General features: G+C 45.0%; 1 protein-coding gene across 1 annotated transcript; it reads left to right on the top strand.

Moving 5' to 3' along the window:
* The first annotated feature begins 384 nt into the window (after positions 1-384).
* On the top strand, positions 385-18,706 carry C6H4orf54 (chromosome 6 C4orf54 homolog). The gene is made up of 2 exons (XM_027543991.1): positions 385-6,135; positions 14,027-18,706. Exon 1 carries the CDS (start codon positions 723-725, stop codon positions 6,096-6,098), a length of 5,376 nt encoding a protein of 1,791 aa, XP_027399792.1. The 5' UTR covers positions 385-722; the 3' UTR covers positions 6,099-6,135; positions 14,027-18,706.
* The last annotated feature ends 5,435 nt before the right edge of the window (positions 18,707-24,141 follow it).

The following is a 24,141-nucleotide window of genomic DNA, read 5'->3' on the forward strand; positions in this document are numbered from 1 at the left end:
ACGGTTTTGGAAGTTTAGGGAACTTTTTGAGATTGTAGGGATTTGAAGTAGTGTCAGTTTGGAACCATGTGGTGCTTTTTAGTGAGCCTAATTAAAAGTTTATTTCAAGTGTTAAGTTTCAAGTCTCTGCAATTGCCCTTTTACACTTTAGTCAACAGTAAGGGCTGGAGGAGTTCTCCCTATTTTTAAACAAACAGATTATGTTTCATAAAGTGGAACTTTGGGGAAGGAGGAATAGAGTGTTTTATTCCTACAAAAGGTAGTATTACCAGAACTCAACTGATTTAAGATGAAAGAGAAAGAAAAGGCATAGATTTTCAGACAAACATAAAGCTGCCATATGTCCAAGGGAGATTTTGAAGTCTTTCTGGGCTGTCCCTAATTGATTTGAAATGCACTGCTGAATTCAGATTTATTTAAGAACAAGAGTGGGGGGCACATTTAATCAGACTTGGGAATGAAAGACGGCAGTGAGTAAAGAATAATTTCATACTTGCTAGACATCCTCGTAATAGATTACCTAGGACATTTGGTTGATTTCAATTAGAACCCACACGTCTTCTCTACCTCCCACATTCTCTCTTCATCTCAGAGCCTCTTCTCTCTACCCTCAAGTGTGGTTTCAGTATGACTGGGGAATAGACACTAAAAATATTTCTGGAATGACGTGACCCACTCTTACCCCATCCAGGAAAGGGACAAGGCTCCACAAGAAACAGCACATGCTTTCCTTTCATTTCTGGAAGTCCCGGAGTCGACCTACAGATGCTGCTTCTTCCGTGGTCGATGGCATTCAGACTCCTAGCTGCCGACAGCGTCAGGCCAACAACTGGACAGAACAGCTTGGCTGCTGGAAGCTGGCCACAGTCTCGGCCACAGCAGCAGCCCCCTGGCCACAGACCACCTCTACCACCCAACCCAGGAGCCTTCCTACCTCCCTCAGGTTGGCCTGGGCCCCGCCACAGGGGCTGAAGAACTGGGAGGTGGTGGCGGCAGTGGCAAGGGTGCCTGCAGCCTTGGGGCCAGTCCAGGCACGTGGGACCCTGCTTCAGGCTACTCTGCAGCCCCTCCAGGGCCAGGGAGGGACCCAGGACAGTCCCGTCGCTCACCACTGTCTCCTCCTGTCGCTGACACCTAGGCAAGGGCTCAGAATGGAAGGCACCCCTCCTGAACTGAATCTGCAGGCCAGATCCAAGGAGGTGGGGGACGGGGCGAGCGGAGCTCAAGATAGCCAGGAGCTAAAGCAGCAGCTGCAGCCGCTTCCCAAGCCATCAGCCTCCTCCCTGCGAGAAGCAAAATATGTGGAGATGTGCGCTTCAGCTGGAGTCCCCAGGGACAGTCCCCGGACCATGAGACTCACTCAGGAGCAGCGCCAGGGGGATCAGAGGGGCTTGAAGAGTCCCCAGGAGAAAGCCCAAGACGAAGTCAGCAGTCAAGAGCGCGAAGCTCTGGCCCCCCTGAAGAATTCTGTCCCCTCGGAACTCTCCAGATCCCAGCTCTCCGGTACCGATGAGGGCAGCAACCCCTTCTCTTCCTCCTCTTCCTCCTCCCCGGTGGACGGAGCAGAAGAAAGTGGCCTGTCCAAGATGGATGGCACCACCACATCCACAGGGGCTCTGGCCACCTCGTCCTCATCCTTAGGCTTCGAGAGTGACAGTGGTGAGAACGCGCTGAGCTGCCAGCCCAAGGGAGAAGAAGGGGAAAAAGCAGGAGGATGGGGAGGGGGAGGAAGAGGGAGATGTGGGGAAGCAGATGCCACAGAGTGCAGAGACATTATTGCCAAGTCTCAGGGCAGCCGGGACCCCCCCAGAAATCAGGAGGCCCATTACATCACCACCCACGAGATCCAGCTGAGCGAGGTGGAGCAGGACATGGACTTCGACGTGGGCCTGGCCTCCCGCTGGGATTTCGAGGACAACAACGTGATCTACTCATTTGTGGACTACGCTTCCTTCGGTGGCAGCGACGAGACCCCAGAGGACGTCACCACCCTGACCGAAGAGGACGACGACAACAGTTGCTACCTTAGCACCACTCCCAGCACCAACGCCACCCGGACACCCAGCCCCACCAGCAGCGACCCTGCCCGTCCCAGCGCGGGCAGTGGCGGCGGCGACACCAGCAGCACGGAAGTGGGCAGCGGCCCCTCGGACGCTGACCCCACTCCCCCACCCACGGGGCCTGGCACGGCCACCCCGCGGGAGCCCTTGCCCGAGCCCCCGGAGGCGGCTTCAGGGGCAGCAGCAGCCACCGCCGCCAGCAGCTGTGGGAACGCAGCAAGCCAGATCCTCCTATCAATCAAACCGACTTCCCGGGCTATAAATGAGCCTAGCAACGTGTGTGCAAAGCAAAACATTATTTATGCTGCCAAGCATGAAGGCGACATGAGCCTCCGCGTCTCTACAGCTGCTGAACACAATTCCAGTTCGCTGAAGCAAGACCCGGCTGCAGCCGTGGCTCAGGACCATGCAAAGAAATTCATCGCCGTCCCTGCTCGCCTGCAGACCCGGTGCGGGGCCATCCGGGCGAAGGAGCTGGTGGACTACTCCAGTGGAGCCTCCAGTGCCGTGAGCGAGCTGGACGATGCGGACAAAGAGGTGCGTAACCTGACCTCCCGGGCCTTCCGGAGCCTCGCTTACCCCTACTTTGAGGCTCTGAACATCAGCTCCCGGGAGTCCTCCGCGCTCTCCGAAGTCGGCTTTGGGCGCTGGTCAACCTTCTTGGACTTAAAATGTGGAGGTGTTGGAGCCAGGGTGGAACAGAGCCTCCTGAGGAGCAGCGCGGCCTCAGTGGCTGCAGGGCTGAGGAAGGGCGGTGGGGCCAGGACCACGGCAGACCAGCTCTACATCCAATCCAAGAAGTCCCAGACCAAGGCCTTGGAGTTCGTGGTCAGCAAAGTCGAGGGCGAGATCAAACACGTGGAGACACCTCTGTGTTTCCAGAAGCAGGTCCAGTCCGGTCCGCGCGTGGTCACCCTTCTCGAGCCTCTGAATTTACGCAGTGAGAGCAAAGCCAGCTTGGCCGCGGGGCCCTGCAAGGCCACCAAAGGCCCCAGCAAGGGCTCCGGGTCAGTGTACACGGATGATGGCTCAGAGACCTCCGAGAGTGGCAAGCCGGCCTCCCGCGCTGATGGCCCCCAGAAGTCCAAGTTTGCTTCCAGCCTGCTCAAAAATGTCATCTCCAAGAAGATGCAGCGGGAACACGAGTTCAAAATGGAGAGGGGAGAACTCAGCGACACATCCCACCATCACCTCTCCAGCACCTCCAAGGAGACGGAGGGCCCTCCCCCGGGGGCTGAGAAGCAGCGCGAGAGGGGCCTGCAGAGGCAGAGTTCTCGCCACTCGGAGGCTGGCTCTGAGTACACGGTGGTCAGCATGTCTGATGCCGGCGGGGAGGGGGCCGTAGCTGGGTCTAAATCCCCCATCTTCAAAGCCAGTGCCCCTCGGGAGAGCCACGCAGGCTCCGGCCATCATTTTGCCAATGGACTCCCAGAAGTGTGTGAAATTAAAAAGAGTGCCTCAGAGACTGTCAAGGGCATCTTCCTCCGCAGTCAGAACAGTGCATTCCGGTCCTGGAAGGAGAAAGAGGCTGAGAAGCGAGAAGAAAGAGCCCCCGTTGGGAAGCTGAAACTCCCCAAGGGGGGTGACTGGAGGGCCGACCTGGGGGAGATCTCTGCCAGCAAGTCCACCATCATGTCTCGTCTCTTTGTCCCCAACATCCAGCAGACACCCAAGGATAAGCAGCCAGGGAAGCAGGCCACCAAGTATCCTGCTGCTCAGGCCACCTCCACGGCAGTGATCCGACCGAAGGCTCCTGAAATCAAGATCCGCCTGGGGAGCGTGCAACAGCCGAGCTCGGACTTCAACATTGCCAAGTTGCTCACACCCAAACTGGCCAGCGGCAGTGCCTCCAACCTCTTCAAGACCAATGAGGACAACAGCAGGGCCCAGCAGAAGCTCTTCAGGGGGGACAGCCTGGAAAAAGTGCCCCAGTTCCAGGTGAGAGACGTCAGGGACAAGTCCAAGGCCCAAGGCCCCCTCCATCAGGTGAGAGATGTCCGGAAACTAATCAAGGGGTCAGGGGACAGCAGTGACAAGGGCAGCGTTACCCCAGAGCAGGGGCTGACTGGGCCCAAACCCAGGCAGCTGGCTCCTGCCGCTGGGGGATCTGGATCCTTGTCCCCCATGGTGATCACGTGCCAGGCTGTGGTGAACCCCAGGGAGGACAGCACCGAGCGAGAGCCCAGGGAGAATGCGGGCAAGGGAGGCGGCAGGGTCTTGAACTCCTCCTCGCCAGAAGGGACAGTCTTGGTGCACAGGGCATCTGGCAGGCTGCCGGTAGCCACCATCGCCCCCAATAAGGCTGAACAGGGCTCCTACCTGCCTGTGCTCAAGATCGTCTCCAAGGCTCAGAAGACCCCAGAGAAGGTCAAGGAGGAGGAGGTCAGGGAGGAAGGGAAAGGCCCCAAGACATCCCGGAATGCCCTGGAGAAGCTGACAGCGGCCGTGAGGTCCATGGAAGAGCTGTACAGCTTCAACAGGAACGAGTGGAAGCGGAAAAGCGACCCCTTGCCTCTGCTGACTGACAGCCACGTCCTGTCGCTCATCGCCAGCGAGGAGAGGGAAGGGGCCGGGGGCGCTGACCCCGACAAGTTGTCCAGACGGCTGGGTGAGCCGGAGGAGCCGCGGGGCGTCGGGAACAAAGGCGGGGTGGTCCTGAGAGGGGGTCCAGAGCGTCTACAGCGGAGAAACTCCAACCCCAGCACCGAGAGCGTGTCTGCCCGCGCGGCGGCCTTTGAGAACCTGGCCAGGGAGCGGCCCCGGTCCCTCTATATTCCCCCGGTGCACAAGGATGTGGACAGAACCCAGCCCCTGCCCCCACTCCCCAGCCAACGGAATGTCTTCACAGTGAGTGCCAGCAGCACCCAGAAAACTGGGGGAGTCGCTGGCAAGTTCCCGCAAGGCCCTTCTCCGGAGAGTCCCTCGGCGGCCGCCAAGGGCATCAAATCGCAGGGACTGCGGTCCCTCAAGATCTCTCCGGCCACCCGGGCACCTCTGGAAGAGGTGACCAGCAGGAAAATCGGCAGCAATTTGGAAAAGAGCAATAGTGACTGTGAGAATTACCTGACCATCCCTCTTAAAGGAAGCTCTGCAGCTGGAGAGCTTCCAGGCAGGCCTGGGGCAGGGAGGGAGGGACCCCCAGCATCTTCAGCTGCGGCCACTCTATGCAGCTTGCCCCCCCTGAGTGCTCGCAGTCAGGTTCCCACTAGTCCCAAGGGCTCTCAGGTCAGTGGAACCAGCCGGCCAGCTTGGCGCACCAAACCTGACCACCCCAGGGAGACAGTAGCTGCCCCCGCGGGGCCCCAGAGCCCTGAGCATCCCCCCACTGCCATCTACCACCAGCAGCCACTGCCTTTCACCCTACAGAGCGCCCAGCCCCAGGTCCTCTGCTTCTCCCCGCCAGGCATGCCAGCCCCGGCACCTGCCGGCCCAGCTCCCATCCCCACAGACCCCTTCCAGCAGCCCGCACCTCAGCAGACCCAGCGCAAGATGCTCCTGGATGTGACCACTGGCCAGTACTATCTGGTGGACACACCAGTACAGCCCATGACCCGGAGACTGTTTGACCCCGAGACGGGGCAGTATGTGGACGTGCCAATGACCTCCCAGCAGCAGGCAGTGGCTCCCATGTCCCTCCCTGTGCCTCCCCTGGCCCTGAGTCCTGGGGCCTATGGACCCACTTACATGATCTACCCCGGGTTTCTGCCCACGGTGCTGCCCGCCAACGCCCTGCAGCCCACGCCAATTGCTCGCACTCCAGCGGGCGGTGAGCTCTCCCCACTGACAGCAGAGCCCCCCAGCAAAGAGGCAGCTGCAGCGTTCACCGAGGCCCCCTACTTCATGGCCTCTGGTCAGTCTCCCGCCTCCTCTTCCTCCTCTGCCCCGGCAGCCACCTCCCAGCTCGTAGGGGCCAAGGGCTTTGCCCAGCTGCACGGCAAGCCTGTCATCAGCATCACCTCACAGCCCCTGGGGCCGCGGATCATCGCACCCCCGTCCTTTGACGGCACCACCATGAGCTTCGTGGTAGAACACAGATGATGAGTGGTCACCAGAAAGCCAAAGGGAGCAGCTGCTGGTGAGTGACTATCACTTTGATAATCAGGTTTGAGGGATTAAGAAGAGTCCTAATGCTTTGTGTTTGAAGTAGTAGGTTTATTATAGCAGAGGAGGTATTTTCATAATAGAACCCCATTCAAATTATTAGGGAGCTAATTTTCCTGCCAAGCTTCCTTCTCTCCCCACTCCTCAGCCCCATGGCTGGCCTTTTCCCTTTGGCCTTTTCAAATTGCCTGAGTGTTTTTCCCACAGTGAGTAGGAGGGATCTATCAGGGTTAGCCTTGGGTGAAGATTGGCAGGGGGAAGAAATGAAAACCTGGTCTGGATTTTGTGGAGTGAGCTTTATTCCTTGCAGCCCCAGTGACAGAAGCACAGGACATCTTTGGAAACACCATTACTCTGGTTGCTCCTCAGAGAAAGGAGAGTCAAAGACTGACATTTTCTTGTTAAGAGGTTTTCTAAAATCTGCAGAATGGCTTCTGTCCATCTTCCACATCTTTCTCTTGAAGTTTCTTATACAAAGAGCCTATTTTAAGGTCTTGTTTTTACTTTCAGACAATCAGAATACTTTGTTTAGGCAAGTCCAAAGTCTTTACAAAGTCTTTAAGGTATTTTACACACACACACACACACACACACACACACACACACACGGCTTGACCCCATGGGATGGGAGATTCCCAAGCTGCAGTGGCTCCTGGGATGAAGCTGCGGTGTTTGATCCAGTCTGTTCAGAGTGAATCCACTATGCTCTGCTGGGAATGCCTACAAGGCACCCTTTCCTATCTGCATTCTCTCCCGTCAGAAAAGAATCAACTCCCCCTTGTTCCCCTCTCTAAGTGAAGTAGATGTGGATTCTGACACTGAAGCCCATCGGTGAGAATTCGAAATTCATCAGTGGGAATCCTTGCTGTTACTACAGTCCATGGAACTTGATAAGAAGGGGAGCCAGGTTTTTCTGAACCAGGACACTTTAGGTCAACCACATAAGGCAGGGGCAACCCTCAGACAGGCTTCCCTGGTGGCTCAGTGATGAAAGGGAGATGCAGGTTCAATCCCTGGGTTGGAAAGATCCCCTGGAGAAGGAAATGGCAATCCACTGCAGTATTCTTGCCTGGAGAATTCCATGGACGGAGGAGCCTGGTGGGCTACAGTCCATGGGGTCGTAAGAGTTGGACATGACTGAGCAGCTAAACACACACACACACACCCTTCAGATACAGGAGGAAGCTGCCTGCACTGGGCGGACAGATTTGCCCTCTCCTTCTCCTGTTGTCTTCACATGAGGAAGGGTTGACAGCATAAATGCTTCTAAGGGGTTTCATACCTCCGTAAGAGCATACTGAACTGAGAAAGGAGAGGAAGAGGGGAGGAACCCTTTCTATGCTTACATGAAAAAAATAAGCCATTCCTGTACTGAAAAGAAAGAGAGGAACATTGTTTCTTTCTGCAATGAAAAAAAGCCTTAAATTAAGATGTAGGATCAGAGAGCCAGCATCTTTTCACCAGTTGTATGTTCTGGGGCATGCAAACTCTCTAGGACCCATGACAACTGTGTGTCAATGCTTTCTACTGCTCAACATTTGTGTGAATGTCAGATCATGTAACAGTTGTTGCAAAATATAAAAGCTTTCCAAATTAAGGGATTTTACTATGTATTATATTTACTAGGCTGCAAAATAAACAATAGACCACTGTTCAATAATCCTTGGATCTTCCTTAAAAAAATCAGGTAAAAGCACAACCCTCATTTCACTTCTAATCTAGAAATAAATGATTTGAATTCCTTTCCAAGAATCTGCAACGGGCCATATGTAATGAACACAAATAAAGAAGGGAGGCAAAGATTAATGATGAATAATGCAACTGTTGTTCAATGTAGAAAATAAAGAAATATGCATGTGGAAGAGGCCCCAATTTAGAGATAGCTTTGCAGAAGAAAAGGAGTAGCCTCTAGACAAAAGTGTTTTCATCTTCTGGACAGGTGGGATGTTTACCTAAGGCTGTTTGGGAGCAGCTAATCCTGGGAGGCCTTTGTGTGAGTTGTGGAGGCACAGGGCAAGGGGAAAGGAGGACAGGGCCCCGAGGAGGGAGGAAGTGGCACAGGCTAGCTTCGTGTCCTGTAGCAGCTGCCTCTGGCCCTTCTCCCGTCTGCTGAGTCTGGAGAGATTAGGCTGGAGTGGTTTCCATCAGACATAAATACAAACCCAGGTTTTTTGTACTAGATATTTGAACAGTGATTTATTTGAAAGCTTTTCATTTCTTTAACATTTATTTTACTCCACAACCCTAAAAATAGAAAGGCAAAAGCTGGCTTCAAGATTTAACGATAGGCAAGGAGATAACTGGGGCTTCCCTGGTGGCTCAGAAGGTAAAGAATCTGCCTGCAATGCAGAGACCTGGGTTCAATCTCTGAGTTGGGAAGATCCCCTAGAGAAGGGAATGGCAACTGACTCCAGGATTCTTGCCTGGAGAACTCCATCAACAGAGGAGCCGGGCGGACTACAGTCCATGTAGTTTTACAGAGTCAGACACAACTGAGCAATTAATACATATACACACACAAACACATACACACATAGAGGAGTTAATTATTAGCTTTCTGTGTATAGGTGAAAATCTAATTACCCAAATTCAGATGATAACTAAAATCCTTCAAGACTCAGCATCCTGAAAGTTCTATGCCACTTGCCAAAGAAAAGTCAGGTTAAAAAAAAGGAAATGTATAGTTCTTTTCCTTGTGTGAAAAAATTTAAACATGGTTCAGATATAGCAAAAATTACATGGTACACCCCCGTTCATCTGTTGGTGTTTGTACGGACAGTCAGTGTGAGAAGGCCTGGAAGCTAGTTTCACTTTAAGATTTCCTTTGAAAACTAGACTTATTCCAGAGTTTTTTCTTGAGGTAGAGTAGGGTTTTATGTGCCCCTCTCAACTAAGTCACATAAATGACTTGATCCAAACACAGCATTTCATGGAGAATAAAACTGGGGCTTTAGAAAGAAGTGGTTTTGCTGGAGTGGGCCCCAGAGAGGGAGAGAACCAGGACCCATGGGGCTGGCTCCTGGCTCCTGGACCACACACTGTGCTGTTTGTTTGTTGGTAGGAGTCATGAAACAAAAAAAGGATGGCAGAGGAGCCTAATGAGTCCAGGACTGGCAGCCAGGACACCTTGGACCTGCTCTGATTCTCTTGACTTTTGTAAAATGAATGTTTAATAAAACACACTAACTCCTTCATTCATTCCATGAGCATGAATTACATGTTTACACTCCATCAGCCATGGTGAACTCTGTGGTGAGGCTATGAATCCACATGTGACCATCCTATTAATACAAGCCAGGAGCCTGCACTCCAGCTGGAAGACATAAGCAGTACACACAGAACTGCAAAACCAGTGTTCAAATCCTGTCTTAACCTTTAAGATTCCTTCCAGCTCAAATAATAAGTATTTCATCATCTATTTTTAGCTGCACGTTGTAACCAGGAGCCTTACTTTCTCCCCCATATAGATTTGAGTATACCCAGCTGCTGCTCCTCTCGGATTATTCTGAATTTTCCTCTAGTTTCGCTTTTATAGGGGTGTCTTTGCTATTTCTCTTCTTCCTGTGAACAAAATTGCAGTGCTCCTCAATCTTTGCCTGGTCACAACCCATCTCAGAAGCTAAGTAGTAATATTATGTATTTTATTTGTATTTAGTAATGATATCACACAGTGTGATAAATGGACCAAACGGTTCCCAGCTGGTGGCCAGAGAGTTACAACAGAAACCCACTGGAAACACACCAGTGTGCTGGGCATACCAGTTCAACACTTGCTAGCTCTCTCCTTTCTTGTTAGGCCTTTGTCGTTTGTTATGTTTCATTTTGGAAGTCCCTTCTCCACAGTATCTCTGATGCCTTTTCTGATGAGATTATTCGTATTTTAGATTTCTGTCATTTGAGGCATGTGGCTATATTTTTCCTTCCCTAACATATTCAGTCTCCTGCTTTCTCCTGCCCACCTGCTTACATGCTGTATTTTTGCTTTAAAATTGTATCTGAGACTTGATACTAAGTACCATTTACAAGGGCATAAAGATATATGTAATAATAACAACAGAAAACTGTTATTGGCACCATGCCTGCCACCCAGTGGGGACTGCAATTATTTTGTTTCCTTTGAATGTCTTTTCTGTTTTTAATACTTGACCCATTTGCTTCTTCATTTCTGAGTGTGCCTTATACTGTTCTTGTGTCATTGTTCTTTCTTTTTCTCCTCACTTCTTCGGAGTTATTTCTACCTCCTGAATAGAGCCCCAGACATCAGCAACTAAAGAGGAAGGAGAAAGGGAGCGGATTCAGGGGAAATGATTTCCATAGGGTTCTCTAAAGGGGCCCCATGGGGTCCTTAGATCATCAAACCCTGTCCCCTTGTGTAAAAATTGCAGGAGAAAATTCAGGCTGACCCTTCTTAAGTCACAGTGTCCATCTAGGGCAGAACTGGGACTCAGAACTGAAGTATCCCAGACCAGAGTCTATTTCCATTTGCTTCTTTCTTAATGCTGCCCAGCCCCCTTCTCTTTTTCTCCAAGTCTTCTTTCTCCTCCTCCATCCCGGGGTCTGGCCCACACCTTACTTTTCCTCTTTGCTTCCCCTTCCATTTGTTTGAGAATTTGCTTTCTGTTTTTTGATAATTTATTTTTTATTCCTTATTGTTGGTTCTTCTTTCCTGTTCCCTTGAAGTTGATTTAGTTTAAAGTGCCACCTTGCTTCTTCCCTTCTCCTCCCTTTTCTGCTTGGAGTCTGTTGTCATCATGGACTAGACCGCTGGAAGTGGCGGCTCCCTTACCTGTGTTCTCGGCAGCCTCGCGCACGAGGTCACAGGGCGGGCTGCAGGCAGCACGCTCGATGTTTCATTTTCAGCTCATCCCATGATCACATTTCTGAATCAATTCATTTATATCTGTTTTTTCCTACCGTGATTGTGGCTTCCTCTCCTAATGATTATAATAGCTGCTGTTGTATTATCTTCCTTTTGTCTTTTTTTTTTTTGCCATTTCTTTTTTCTCCCTTTCTCTTTCCTTGGATTGTAGCTTTCCTCATTCTTATTATTTTGTGCTTTTCTCTACAGGGTTTTTTTTTTTTTTTTTTGGTCATTGTATTTTCTTCAAACCTCTATAAAATTAAGAAGAAAGGAAAATTAATAACTAATGTGTATTCATTTATTATATACCAAGATTTAACATCATGCTGCTTGATTCTTTAAGCCAGTGGGTACTTTCTTATCCCCATTTGACAAGTGAAAAAATAATTTGTCCCAGATCAAGAGACCAGCTGAAATCCAGGCCCTTGGAGCTCAGTGGCCATGTGTTGCCCACTTTCTTCCTCTCTGCCCTGCACATCTCAGTTCCTTGTGAATTGTCCCTCTTTCTTAACTGGGAAAAGGGGAGAAAATAAGGTAAGAAACTGAGTCTGGCAATGTCTAGCATATATTTAAGCCTCCATGTGTGTTTCTCTTTTGATTAAAAAATTAGCTCTCGTTAGTCATTAGAACACTGTGTGTCCCAAAGAGAAATAGCTTCAGCACTTCTAAGGGCTGTGGCTGCCAGTGTTTGTGTGGGTGGGGTGGGGTGGGGTAATCTGTGTTGGGGGGAGGGACAGGTAACTCAGGGGGGTGGGGGGCAGGTGTGGGATGTCACCTGAAAGTAGGGTCTGCTAAATGCCGATGGGGACATGCATTTTAGTCCAAAGGAAGCTGTGTGGCTTTGACTAAAACCCAGGTATATGTGCCTTGAAGTCAGGCACCCTGGCTCAAAGTCTTCCCTCAGACAAATGACTCGCCCTCTCTGGACCTCAGTTTCCTCAAGGGTAGAGTGGGGATACCTTGAAGGAGCATTGTGAAGATTGAATCATAAAATCACTGCAAAGGACATGGCACACAGTCCATGCCCTGTCATAAGAGTTCAATCTTCTTTGGAGACTAGAAGCTCATCAATGCCTCAGAAGCCCCTCATCTCTCTGGGGCCTCCACCAAGGCAGAAAGTCAACCCTTTTTCCTGCATACTCTCAGGGCAGCACCAGGGGCCGGTATGCAGGATTTCTTGGTATTTCTCCGAACCGGAGGTCATGCTCACAGCTCTGCATGCTGCCTGACCCCCTGGGGGCAGGAGTTGGCTGTGGTCAGGGTCCTCTAGTATCCCCCACACTTTCCAGCATGTTATACAGCTCTGGGCATAGGGTGCCAGCTGCGTGGGGTGGTTTTCCCCTCTCTCTGAGCGCAGGCCCATGTGGAGCAAGGGAGAATCTGACCCAACATCCCTGCTGAACTCTGCCATGGGTTCCGTCCTAAAAATCATGGGAAGTCATCCAGGCCAGACTGCCTGGTGACAGTACAGTCACCCCCTCCCTTCCCTGACTTCGTCATGACCCTCTTCCAGGTTCAACTGGCAATCATTATTTTAGCCTTAATAGGAACTGGAGCAACCTTATTACTTTCAAGAGTTTAAACACAGTTCCTCTAAAGTTAATATATAGGGCTCCTCCGTCCATTGGATTTTCCAGGCAAGAATACTGGAGTGGGTTGCCATTTCTTTCTCCAATTAGCAGAAGCAATATCCCACAAATGAGTGAAAAGATGTTATCTAGACAAGTCCCTGAAAATGATCCCAGCAATTGGTAGAAACAGATTTCTCCTCCATTCCTCAACTTGCTCTCCCTTTCCTGGGGTGTTCCCTCTCTCTCTTTCTCTCTCTCACTGTTTCTCTCTGTCTCTCTCCCCTCTCTGCTCAAGGAGTCCTTGCAAACTTTGCTTCATGACGGGACTCAGCCTGAGTTGTCCTTAGATCCACATTGACATTTTTCTTCTTGGTCTCCTGTTTTCTTTTCCTCCCCTTGTAATTACGTTTTCTTTTCCTGTTCTGTGTGTCCTAAGGTAGAAAAACTTTAGCAAATGGGAAGTTTCCAGACCCACAACAGTCCCTTTTCTCTTGAAAGCAATTTCTTGATATAAAGTACAAAAGGGTAAAATCAACAAACTTGAAATATATACATATGAGCTCTAAACCTATAATTAATATTATAGTCTTCCTGTTCCTTAAGCATATATATAACACAGGTCAGTTTCTAGATGGCAGGATTAAAATATCCTTTGCCACTCTACTCTGATTGCATATAATTGATTAGATAGCTGTTATTTGATACTTCTTAAAGGTTGTTTTTCACATGATAGAGTCGTCTAATCCCTAAAAAAATATTACCTGTAGGCCACTCTATTTCTGTCTTCATAATATTATGTTCAAGTTCCAACTCCCAAAGGTTAATTTTAAAAAGTTCTTTAGGCAAAGTTCTATTAGATATACAATATATAGAGAGATTGACAGAAAGAAAGGGCTAATTTTCAGTAAGATTTTGAACACGTCAATGCTTGTTTTAGAATGGATTCAAGTAAGTTATACACTCTAACCAGTGTATCTCATTTCAAACAAAATGCACAGTATGAAATTCCACATAATTGAGGTGGTGACCATTCACTTTAGAGTATAGAGTTTATTAATTTAACTAAATTAATAACTCATGATAAATTTCAAATGTTCCAATTTAGTTTAAATATCATTTTTTCATGTTTTAACAACATATCTGTTATACTATTTTCTGTCATGGATAATTTCAGTAAAACTAAATATTTAACTCTAAAATAATTTTTGAATGGATTGACTGTATTTAATTCAAGTTTCAAAAAGATGTCCCATTTGATGTCTAGTAGGTTCAGAAACGCATTCTCCAGTTTTAAAATGTGAACTTCAGCATTATTCACATAGAAATTAGCCAAATAGTTAAATAAAATGTATCTTGGCATTTTTCTTGCTTCTTTAAGACTGAGATTTACTTTTAGAACTAACAGTCTTTTCTTTGACTATGTTTGTTTATAGGAGCAAGACAGAAAGATGGACAAACCTTCTTAAATCTGAAGGCTTCATTGTAACAACACTAAGAATCACCTGAAAAACTTCCTCTAGATATGTTATTCTTAGTTTTTGCTTCTTATAAACAAGTGTGTAAGTTTCTATACTTTTCTGAATAACCCTGTTAAGACACTTTGTGTTATTGCTGATTGAATGGTTGTGTTTTTTCCTATGTAAAACTATTTCCTTTTGTACTTTAATATAAGCTTTCCCTTTATCTTTCCTTCCTGCATTTGTGACTAGGCAAACCATCTCTTACATGTTCTTGTAGTTCAGTCAAAACATACAACAGAATAAGATTGGTTTTGTTGTAAACCAAACTAGCAAATCAGTCATTTGGATCACAAATCTCCCTACAGATTCTTGCAATATATCAGGACTGGCTGGCAGAGTTGTAGCATTTGTCTGGGTTTAAATATGATGGGTCTGTAATATGAATCATAGACCAGCCAAGCCTAGTCATTCTATTGGTTATGTTTTACATGTCCTTTTATTGGGTTTAGCATGATTTCAAATGTGATTGTGAAAAGCAGTGGTTTTAACTTTTGTGCCTTGTTTTAACTTTCCCATTGGTACAATGCCATGACACCATTTGTTGCCTTAAAATAGAGTGGTTTGAAAGACTGGAGAGCCAGTGGTTGCATTTAAGATTAAGGTCTTAGTTTCAGAAAGGTATAAAATATCTATTTCCCTCTAGAATCCAAGCTTTGCTATGAGTGTGGAGGATTATATTCTTCTTTAATGATTCCCTCCATAGTTGCATACTCCTCTCTCTCACAGATTGTTTGGAGTCTGAAGTGTGGCCTGTTTGGGGTAGTGGAGCAGAAAGTGAACTCTGATTTGGTGGCTCCGATTCTCTCCAGCTGTCATGATACCAATAGCAGTGATCTAGGTTTATATCACTTGCTCCTTATGGTTTTAAGAGATGTCGAGAATCCAAATCATAGAATTTTTCATTGATGTTCAATACTGCCTCAGTTGTAACCCACTTCTGAAGGTTATTTTAGTGAGTGTTCATGGGAAGTTTTGAAGAGCTGATTGAACTGATACTTAGCTCATCATAATTTATAAGTGAGTCAATATATATTCAGCAAATGCTACATTGGAATATTTCTTACTTTTAAAAAGAATAACTTGAAGGTTCTCCTGGGCTTTTCAAAAAGGAATCTCCTCTTATTTACTTATTTTTTCAAAGATAAAGCATTCTGGTAATTTTTAAAGCCTTATTTTTATTTTAATGATCATCAATATTGATTTTTGCTTAAAATTGCCACTTGAAACCACAGAAATTTATACTGTTCATGACTGAAGATATGTGTTATGTTTCCATCTCAGTTGTACTCTTTTAAAAAAAAACTCAATTTCATATTCAGGGCTTTCCTTAAAGGGATCTTACTCTGAAAAGAATTCTTTTGGGTAAAAGGAAGGGTTTGAGACAGGAATAGTCAGCTCTGGTCACAATTCAATTAATCATTGGGCTGATGAGCTATGAAATGAGGAGACTGCCTCTATGAGATATGGAGCATGAAATATGAAATAGTCCCTGTATTTGGAAAAGATGCCCTTGTGCCACAATTGGGGGAAGTGTTATTCCTTTGTTATAGAAGTCATCTTACTCAACTCCATCAACAGATTCACCCCAGAACTTAATTTTTCATTACTAGGAAGTGTCTCTCCCAGCATTAGCCCTTCCTTATATTCAGTAGAGATGCTCTGGGTCTGGGTCACTTAATACTGAAACAAGAATGTAGAATCAGTTAAAGATCTCAAACATAATACTCAAATAACTTATAATGCTTTCAGAACACTGAAATCTCAAGTATTGAACACATCCTGTGAAACTCAGATAGAATTTCATAGATAGAACCAGAATTGACAAGACTATTTCAAAACTCCGTGTGACTTTTAGGAAAACCCAGTGCTGGTGTTAAGTAGTCAACTACTTCCAGGTCTCCAAAAAGAGAGATATCTCCTTTCCTAGAGAATGTGGTGGAGTCTTACCTACCAAGGGTCTGGGGATCCCATAAGCTTACTTATCACTATTTATCATTATTTTTCCCTAACAGATCTAAGCCTCAAATTTTCACATTGAGGTAAACTAGGAAAGAAAGAACTTTTCATTTGTTGGCCCTATCAGAGAGGCCATGTCCTCTGAGAAGCTGCTTTCGTTGTCGTAAATATCCAAGTGGTTAAAAAAAAAGTGATTTTTAAAGTAGTGTTCTATGAATACCATGTCATCTGTGATAATTTCATGGTTCTCTATTTCATCAAGCCATAAAAAGCAAAGCTGCCAGGCCATTTACCACCTCAAATGATAGAGGGGAACATTTTTAAAAACATAAGGTAAATCTAAATCCTCACTTTTCATTGTTTTATTTCTTGAGGTTGTGTTGATATTTGAATGAAGTCCTTGTGTCCTTCCTTATTCAACCAAAGCTAAGTAGAAAAAGCCAAGAGTATATGAAACCTTCTGGCCCATAAAACCATCACCCTAACAGTGTCCTTTCAGCTACCAAGCTACCATTTTATGGTTTAAATATACAAAACCATTAATAAAGCATGTAACATTTCCTATAGGGTTCCTGGAGCTTGAATCTAATTAGAATTGCAGAGTCTGGCTTTTGCCATCTCTTCTTGGGGTTACATGTCAAAATGTAGTTTTCCAGATGAACCACAGGGCGTTTTGTGTAGAAATCTTGATGCATTTCCCCTATTTCCCTGTTGGTCAAATGGTCAGGTTGAAATATGCTCCTTTTGAATTGTTGTTGGAAACTGAACAAATTTGTAACCAGTACAACAGTTTAATTCACCAGAATGTATTTTCTTGAAAAACACTCTCTGAAATTGCCCTCAGGATGAAATGAAGCCCAAATATGCAGTTAATGACTTAACATATTGGCTCTCTGTATGTCTGCATCTATGTTATGTCTGTATGTGTATGGCTCTCTGGATATCATTGAGCAAATAAGCTAAAACAAATTACATTTTGACATCTTTATGATGAATCTTAAATGTTAACATGCTCTTCAAAACCATCCTATGTCACTCAGAAATACATAGCTATACAAATCTTTTTAATTTCAAATTTGGTTTCATCATTCTTGCCTCTTGAAGAGATTTAATGCATTTAAATTATTTTCATATTTCATAGAAATGGAAGTCTGTGTTTGTTACAAATTGAATGCTCATGCTACCTGAAATAATACTTTGGACTGCAGGACAGTGTTGATTCTTAAGTAGACTGACTATAATCTCATGATAAGTATATATTATATGTGCATGAGAAGACACATTCAGTAATAGTCTCTGTGTTTTAAAACCATCATGGTACACATTTTCCTATGTGGTGCTTGAGGAGTTTCATTCTACAGTTTACAAGGTGTAGGTTTGCACCCCAAATTCTCAGGGTATGCTATTTTACCCAAATACTTGAAAGGAAAAAGGTGCCCTGTATTTTATCAGTACTGTTGAGGGGAAAAATTATGTGTAGGTTTGTTTTAGAAAACTACTTATAAAGATCAAATTCACAGAATATGTTAGGCTTTTACATGATTCCTAAAGAGGTATATGTAGAGATATGATATATATTTTCAAGAGATTGTTTCTATATTCTTAATTAATTTCTGGGTCCTAAGTAGACCTCACAGGTGCATAAAATCATTAATAAAGCATGTAGCATTTGCTAAGTTGTACCTTGAGTTTGAATCTAATAAGAATTGCAGACTCCAGTCCTCTGGGGGGAAAATAGAAACACAGGTCCGTCTGTGGCATGTGTGATTACAAGGCCCAGGGGAGGATTCTGAAAAATGGAGTATTGATATACCCCATGTCTCAGAAGAGAACTGAACGTTCACAGCATTTGTAAGCTGTTACCATTCTTGTTTCATGTTGCAACTTAGAGCATATTATTAGTTGTATTTGTATTTGATTCATAATGGTGCAAAATAAAACACACACACAACACATCAAATTTGATTTCTTTTTTTAAGTTTCATACTTGCGTTTTACAAGCTAATGTTAATGGCAAAAAGTCCTTTCTAGGGCTTCCTGAAATTACCTATCATCCCTGTATCCTTTTTCTAGCAGGTGGTCCTTTCTTTTTCTCCCCCTTTGAAGATGTTGGTTTCTATATTTACACTGAACTCATCTTATTGTACAGTAAAGACAGTGGTGGTTGAAAAGAATGTGAAGACTGAGGAAGTTAGGTCCCAAACAAAGGAGAGTAAATTGTGTGGTAAATGGAGAAAGACATTGGATAACGCTGAACTATACCCCTGACTATGAAAAAAGCCAGTGGGAAATGGAAAGAAGGTGACTATTTAAACTGCTCTCATGATAGAAATCTTGGTGGAAGAGTTCCTACTTGAGATCTGATGTGATTCAGTTATGGAATGCAGTGAGCATGCCCAGTGGGACTGTGAATCCAGCCCAACAGCTCTGAGAATTACTTTGTCAGTGTATTGCATACGGAGAAAACTACTTAGACAAGGACTCTGTGAGACTAGCCTACTTACCTTTAATTGACAGCATTTGTAAGTGATTGTGCAATCTTGTGTAATGGTCTTTTGATTCTTTTGGGAAAAAAAAATGTTTTGTTGTTGTTTTTTCTTTTTTTTTTCCAGTAAAAGTAAATGCAAAGAAAATGTGCATTGTTTTGTCTTTCTTTTAACTCAAGAAATAAGCTTTGGACATTTTCCTTTTTTTTTTTTTTTTGTCCTCTAACAAATCTTTCCTTTAACTTAAAACACTCTATTATAATGTTTCACATCCAGGTTGTATTAGTTTTCTCTTGTGGTAACCACAAACTTAGTGGCTTAAGCCACTGGAAATAGTGGCTTCAGACAACATGAATTTATTATTTTATGGTTCTTGACATCAGAGTCTGATATGGTCTTTCCTTGGACCTAGAGTATTTCACTTAATCAAGGTATCTAAGGCATCTACCTGCTTGCATTATTAAGTAACATTGTGAGGGGCACCTACCAGGTATGGGATGCTCCACTGACACCAAAGAGAAACCCAGACAACGAATGTCCCCAAGTGTCCACACTGAGGCCAAGGAAAGAATTTGTGGTCTTCCTTCAAAACCAAAATAAATGAGGTGCACACTTGCAGTCAGGGCAGGAAGGATCAGCTCTACCACTGAAGTTACTATAAACCTTAATAATTGCATTGTGTTATTCCACCAAGCTTCATTGCAGTATACCCATCCTGTCCTGAGTATTCCAGACTTGAGACTGTATACATGTGGCAGGGTTATGTTGAATGCTTACGGTAATGGCACAGAGATTAGCAGGTGCCCCATCCCTGCAGCCAGCTGTGTCAGCAAACATCTTTAACCTGAGCACTTGCACCCCTGTTCCTAATAGCCCCTCCCATCTCTAGCACTAGATCATTTTGCTGGCTGTTGAGTTCATTTATGCTTTACCCATCCTCTGTATGGCTGGAGCCCTCTCCCTCTCTTCATCCTCTGCTCCTTAGCTTGATGACTCAGAATCCTCTTATTTTCCTATTATTTCTTATACAGGGCAATTTAACCACCTAACAAAGCCCTCCTAAAGCAGATCCACTGCAGTATGTCCAGAACCATTGTTCTCATTGTGTATTGCTGAGTAACAATCCACCCTAAAACTTAGTGGCTTAAAAAATACAAAACTCATGTGTTTAACTTGTGAGTCTGCAATTTGGGCAGAGCTCAGCATGGAAGGTTTGGCTCTGCTTTTCACAGCAGCTCAACTTCTAGGGAGAATTTACTTCCACGAGGGCCTATTCCTATAACTAGAAAGCTGATAATAGCTGTCAGCTGGAGTTCAGTTGGAGCCAGTCAAGAACCTCAGTTCCTCTTCAGCTGGGCCTCTCCATGGACAGCTTGAAAAGTGATCAGAAAGTGAAAGTCGCTCAGTTGTGTCTGACTCTTTGCAAACCATGGACTATACAGTCCATGGAATTCTCCAGGCCAGAACACTGGAGTGGGTAGCCTTTCTCTTCTCCAGGAGATCTTCCCAACCCAGGGATCGAACCCTGGACTGCTTGGACTTCCTCAAAACATGGTGGCTGGGTTCCAAAAATGAGTATCCAACAGACAGGAACCGCCCATTTCTCAAGGCCTAGTTCAGAGTGAGACAGCATCACTTTTACTCTATCTGACAAGCATTCACAGAACCCAGATTTCAGTGGGCAGAAACATAGTCCCATCTCTCAATGGAAAGAGTGTCCAATAATTTGGGGACTTGTTTTAACCACCATCCTAATTGAGGAGTGCTTTTAAACAGATACTTTTTAAAGAAGGAATTTTAAAGCCAGTTCTTAGCCATGGATGGAAGGGCCTGGTGGGCTGCAGTCCATGGGGTCGCTAGGAGTCGGACACGACTGAGCGACTTCACTTTATTTTTTCACTTTCATGCATTGGAGAAGGAAATGGCAACCCACTGCAGTGTTCTTGCCTGGAGAATCCCAGGGACGGGGGAGCCTGGTGGGCTGCCATCTATGGGGTCGCACAGAGTTGGACACGACTGAAGCGACGCAGCAGCAGCAGCAGCAGCAGACTAGTGTAGGTTAGGTCAAAGATTCTAGAAAAAACCTAGAATGAGAATGGTCTATACAAGATTTGTTCATTGACATGTATACACTATACACCATCATGTGTAAAATAGATAGCTAGTGGGAAGCTGCTGTATAGCACCAGGAGCTCAGGTCAGTGCTCTGCGATGACCTAGAAGGGTAGGATGTGGAGGGGAGGGAGGTTCAAGAGGGATAAATGTATATGTATAGCTGATCCACACTGTTGTACAGCAGAAACTAACACAACATTGGAAAGCAATTATACTCCAATAAAAAAAAAAAGGTTTGTTGGGTGTGCTTTATGTGTGTGTTGAGCGTATACTGGAATCTCAGAGGGCAGAATCTCACTAGTGTATTTCTAGCGTGGAGGGAATTAATGTTCTTTAGGAATGAATGAATGTCTGCTATATGCCAGACATTCTGATTCACAAAGAGGTTAGGATTTCAGGAAGCCTTTAAACATGATGAGAATGCCTGATACGCTGATGAAGCTCTTTAGTCTAAGCCTTGTCGAAGGCATGGAGATTGAAAGAGGAAACTGGCCAACGGCTGCAAAGAGGAGATCCATGCCAGCGCCCCAGCATGGGGCAGGCGTGGCGCAAAGAGGGCTAGGTGTGAAGAGAAGCAGAAAACCAGCACAATAGCAAGAGACTGAAAGTGAAGCAGCTGTTTAGTTGTGCAGAGGGCAGGGAGCTGTTGAAGGGCATTAAGGAGAGGAGCGTGTCGGGCAGTAGCATGGCCCAAGCCCTTTGACAGGAAGTTTATCCAACAGAAGTGATGTGAAAAGATAGTCATCAAAGACACAGCAAAAACTTACATGTATTTTTTCTGCCTCAATCAACAGATTGTCCCTTGAATATAATCATCCCTGAAGGCTTATATACCTTCAGTACTACTGGATAGAGAGTGAAACAGGTTTTACTATACATGTATGTATATTCCACACAAACACACACTAGATAGAGCATTATAGGATAACATTATAATATACATATAATATGTGGCATATTATATATTATTATAAAGAGAGAATTGTGAGATAATGCAAATTACTCCTAGCCTGTAGTTGCATTCAATAAATATTAACTACTGACAAAAAAAAGAAATATAAACTGCTACAATATACCTCTCCATTATAGCACATTTGCTACTGAAAAATTCAAGTTCACTCCTATACAGTTTGCTTAAAAATGCTCAAACCACTTACTGGGATATCTTCTGTTTATAAAAATAGTACATGTTCTTTGAAGGAAATTTAGAAATGTAAAAATAATCTAAAAACTAAAAAGTAGGGAAAATTCTTAATCACTAAGCAAAATACCTCCAGAAACAAATATTATTACTTGCAAGTGTACTTGATACTTTACATGCTATTTTGTAGTCTATTTTTTCTATAAATTTATAAACCTACCTCTTTAACTTCCAATATTTTTAAAGGAATGTTTTTTAACATCTATATCTTATTTCTTATTTCATGTTTACTTAATCTCATATTTTAAGCACTTAGTTCTTATGGTTTTGGGCTGTGAAAATAATGCTGCCATGGACATCTTTGAACACAAATCTTTCCAAGCATCTCTGATGATTTCCTTGAGACAAAGTCCTCTAATAAAAGGTCATGAACAATCTTAAAACTTTTGACACAGATATCTCCCTATAATCCACCCCAAAACATGTAAACACCTTATTTAGAAACTTCATATTTTAGCACTTCACTTGTATAAAATTATCCTGAAGACTGAGGGATGAGAAGCGCCTTGTTATTTGCTGAAATACGTATTCACTGCTAAGATACAAATGCTTGCTTTCAACCCCTCCCCCACCCAATAACCCCACTTTCTAAACACACACACACACACACACACACATACAGTTTGCACACTTTAGAAGAGACTGGGAGTCTTCTTATGACTTTAAGTATCTTCTTTTTCTCTAGGGCAAGGCTCTCCAAGTGTGGATCTAAGCTTGAGAAGCTCACCCTTTTTAATTCCCAGGTGGGTGGTAGACGTACTAAGTACCTGCAAGCAGGTGGTTCAGTCATTGGCAGCTTCTATGCACAGGAAATACGATGGAAACTGCTTAGGGAGATTCGTTTGGGCAGAACGAAGGGTGAGAGATGAGGAACTGGAATAGCTGGATGTTGGTGTGTTTGGAGAGTATATGTGGCAGGAACATGAGGGGTGCTGTTTGTGAAGAGTCATGTGGTTGAAGCTGGAATGAAACGTTGAATTTAAGTGTGGAGAGGAAACTCACTTCCAGATTTAGGAGCTCAAACTGAATCCTGGGTAGGTAGCAGAGGACAATGATTATGTGCTTGAACGCTAGAGGGAGACTCTCGGATTAATCCTGTGTTCTCTACTGGTTATGAGATCTTACACAAGGCCCTGAGTCTCTCTCTCTGTGCTTCAGTTCTCCATACAGGAAAGGTGTATAATTACAGTTTTTACCTTATAGGATTATTTTGAGAATGAAATTATAGGCCACCTATGAAGTGCCTAGAGCAGTGCATGGTGCCTAAGAGGTTCTGTATAAAATGATGAATGGGTAACTGGGAGACTTTGGAAGACTTTGGTGAAGTACAAATAATTAAGTCTTGGGAACTGTCTGATCATCCCATAAGTGCTTTGGCTTCACCAAGGTCCTCTCAGATTTTATTGAAAAGCTTATGTCTTCTTCCATTATTGGGGAATATATTAGAACATCTTCACTCACAAACATCTCTTTGTATCTCAATAATTTAATTCATCTCACATGGAAATCTTACTTTTGACTGTGTTTACATGGTTGGTCTTCAAGCAAATTGAGTGGGAGAAGTTTAAAAAGGTGGGGATAGGTAACCCAAAACAGAATGGAGGTGACTCACTTTCACCAACAAAGGAATCAGGTAATATAATCTAAATCCTATTCTGGAAAGAGAAGGTCCAAACTTTTACATGTAATCCTAGAAGATTATGGCAGGAATCTTTTTAGTAAAAATAGAAGGATGAAAATAGCATACAGGTTTATGTGATGTTCCAAGTCAACTGTGAACAAATTAAACTCTTATTAATAGGAGGGTAGCAAAGGATTACTAACTCATTCTAGATTAATGTTAATCCCACTATGGAAGGTAAATGATTAGTTATTGAAGGCAATGGCACCCCACTCCAGTACTCTTGCCTGGAAAATCCCATGGACGGAGGAGCCTGGTAGGCTGCAGACCATGGGGTTGCAAAGAGTCAGACACGACTGAGTGACTTCACTTTCACTTTTCCCTTTCATGCATTGGAGAAGGAAATGGCAACCCACTCCAGTGTTCTTGCCTGGAGAATCCCAGGGACGGGGGAGCCTGGTGGGCTGCCGTCTATGGGGTCAGGCGACTTAGCAGCGGCAGCAGCTAACCTCATCAAATAGAATATGCAGTCATGCAGTAGGCTCTGTGAGTGTGAACTGCTTGTCTGCACACTCAAGCTGCAAACAGACCTGACTCCGTCTGGGGGTTTTAGAAGTCCTGGATAGTAAAGGAGTCTGATACACAAGAG

The sequence above is a fragment of the Bos indicus x Bos taurus genome, chromosome 6 (genome assembly GCF_003369695.1).
Source record: "Bos indicus x Bos taurus breed Angus x Brahman F1 hybrid chromosome 6, Bos_hybrid_MaternalHap_v2.0, whole genome shotgun sequence".
Classification (NCBI taxonomy): Eukaryota; Metazoa; Chordata; class Mammalia; order Artiodactyla; family Bovidae; genus Bos; species Bos indicus x Bos taurus.

Coding starts and splice junctions, on each gene's coding strand:
- C6H4orf54 (XM_027543991.1), top strand. CDS start 723: ATGCTTTCCTTTCATTTCTGGAAGTCCCGGAGTCGACCTACAGATGCT.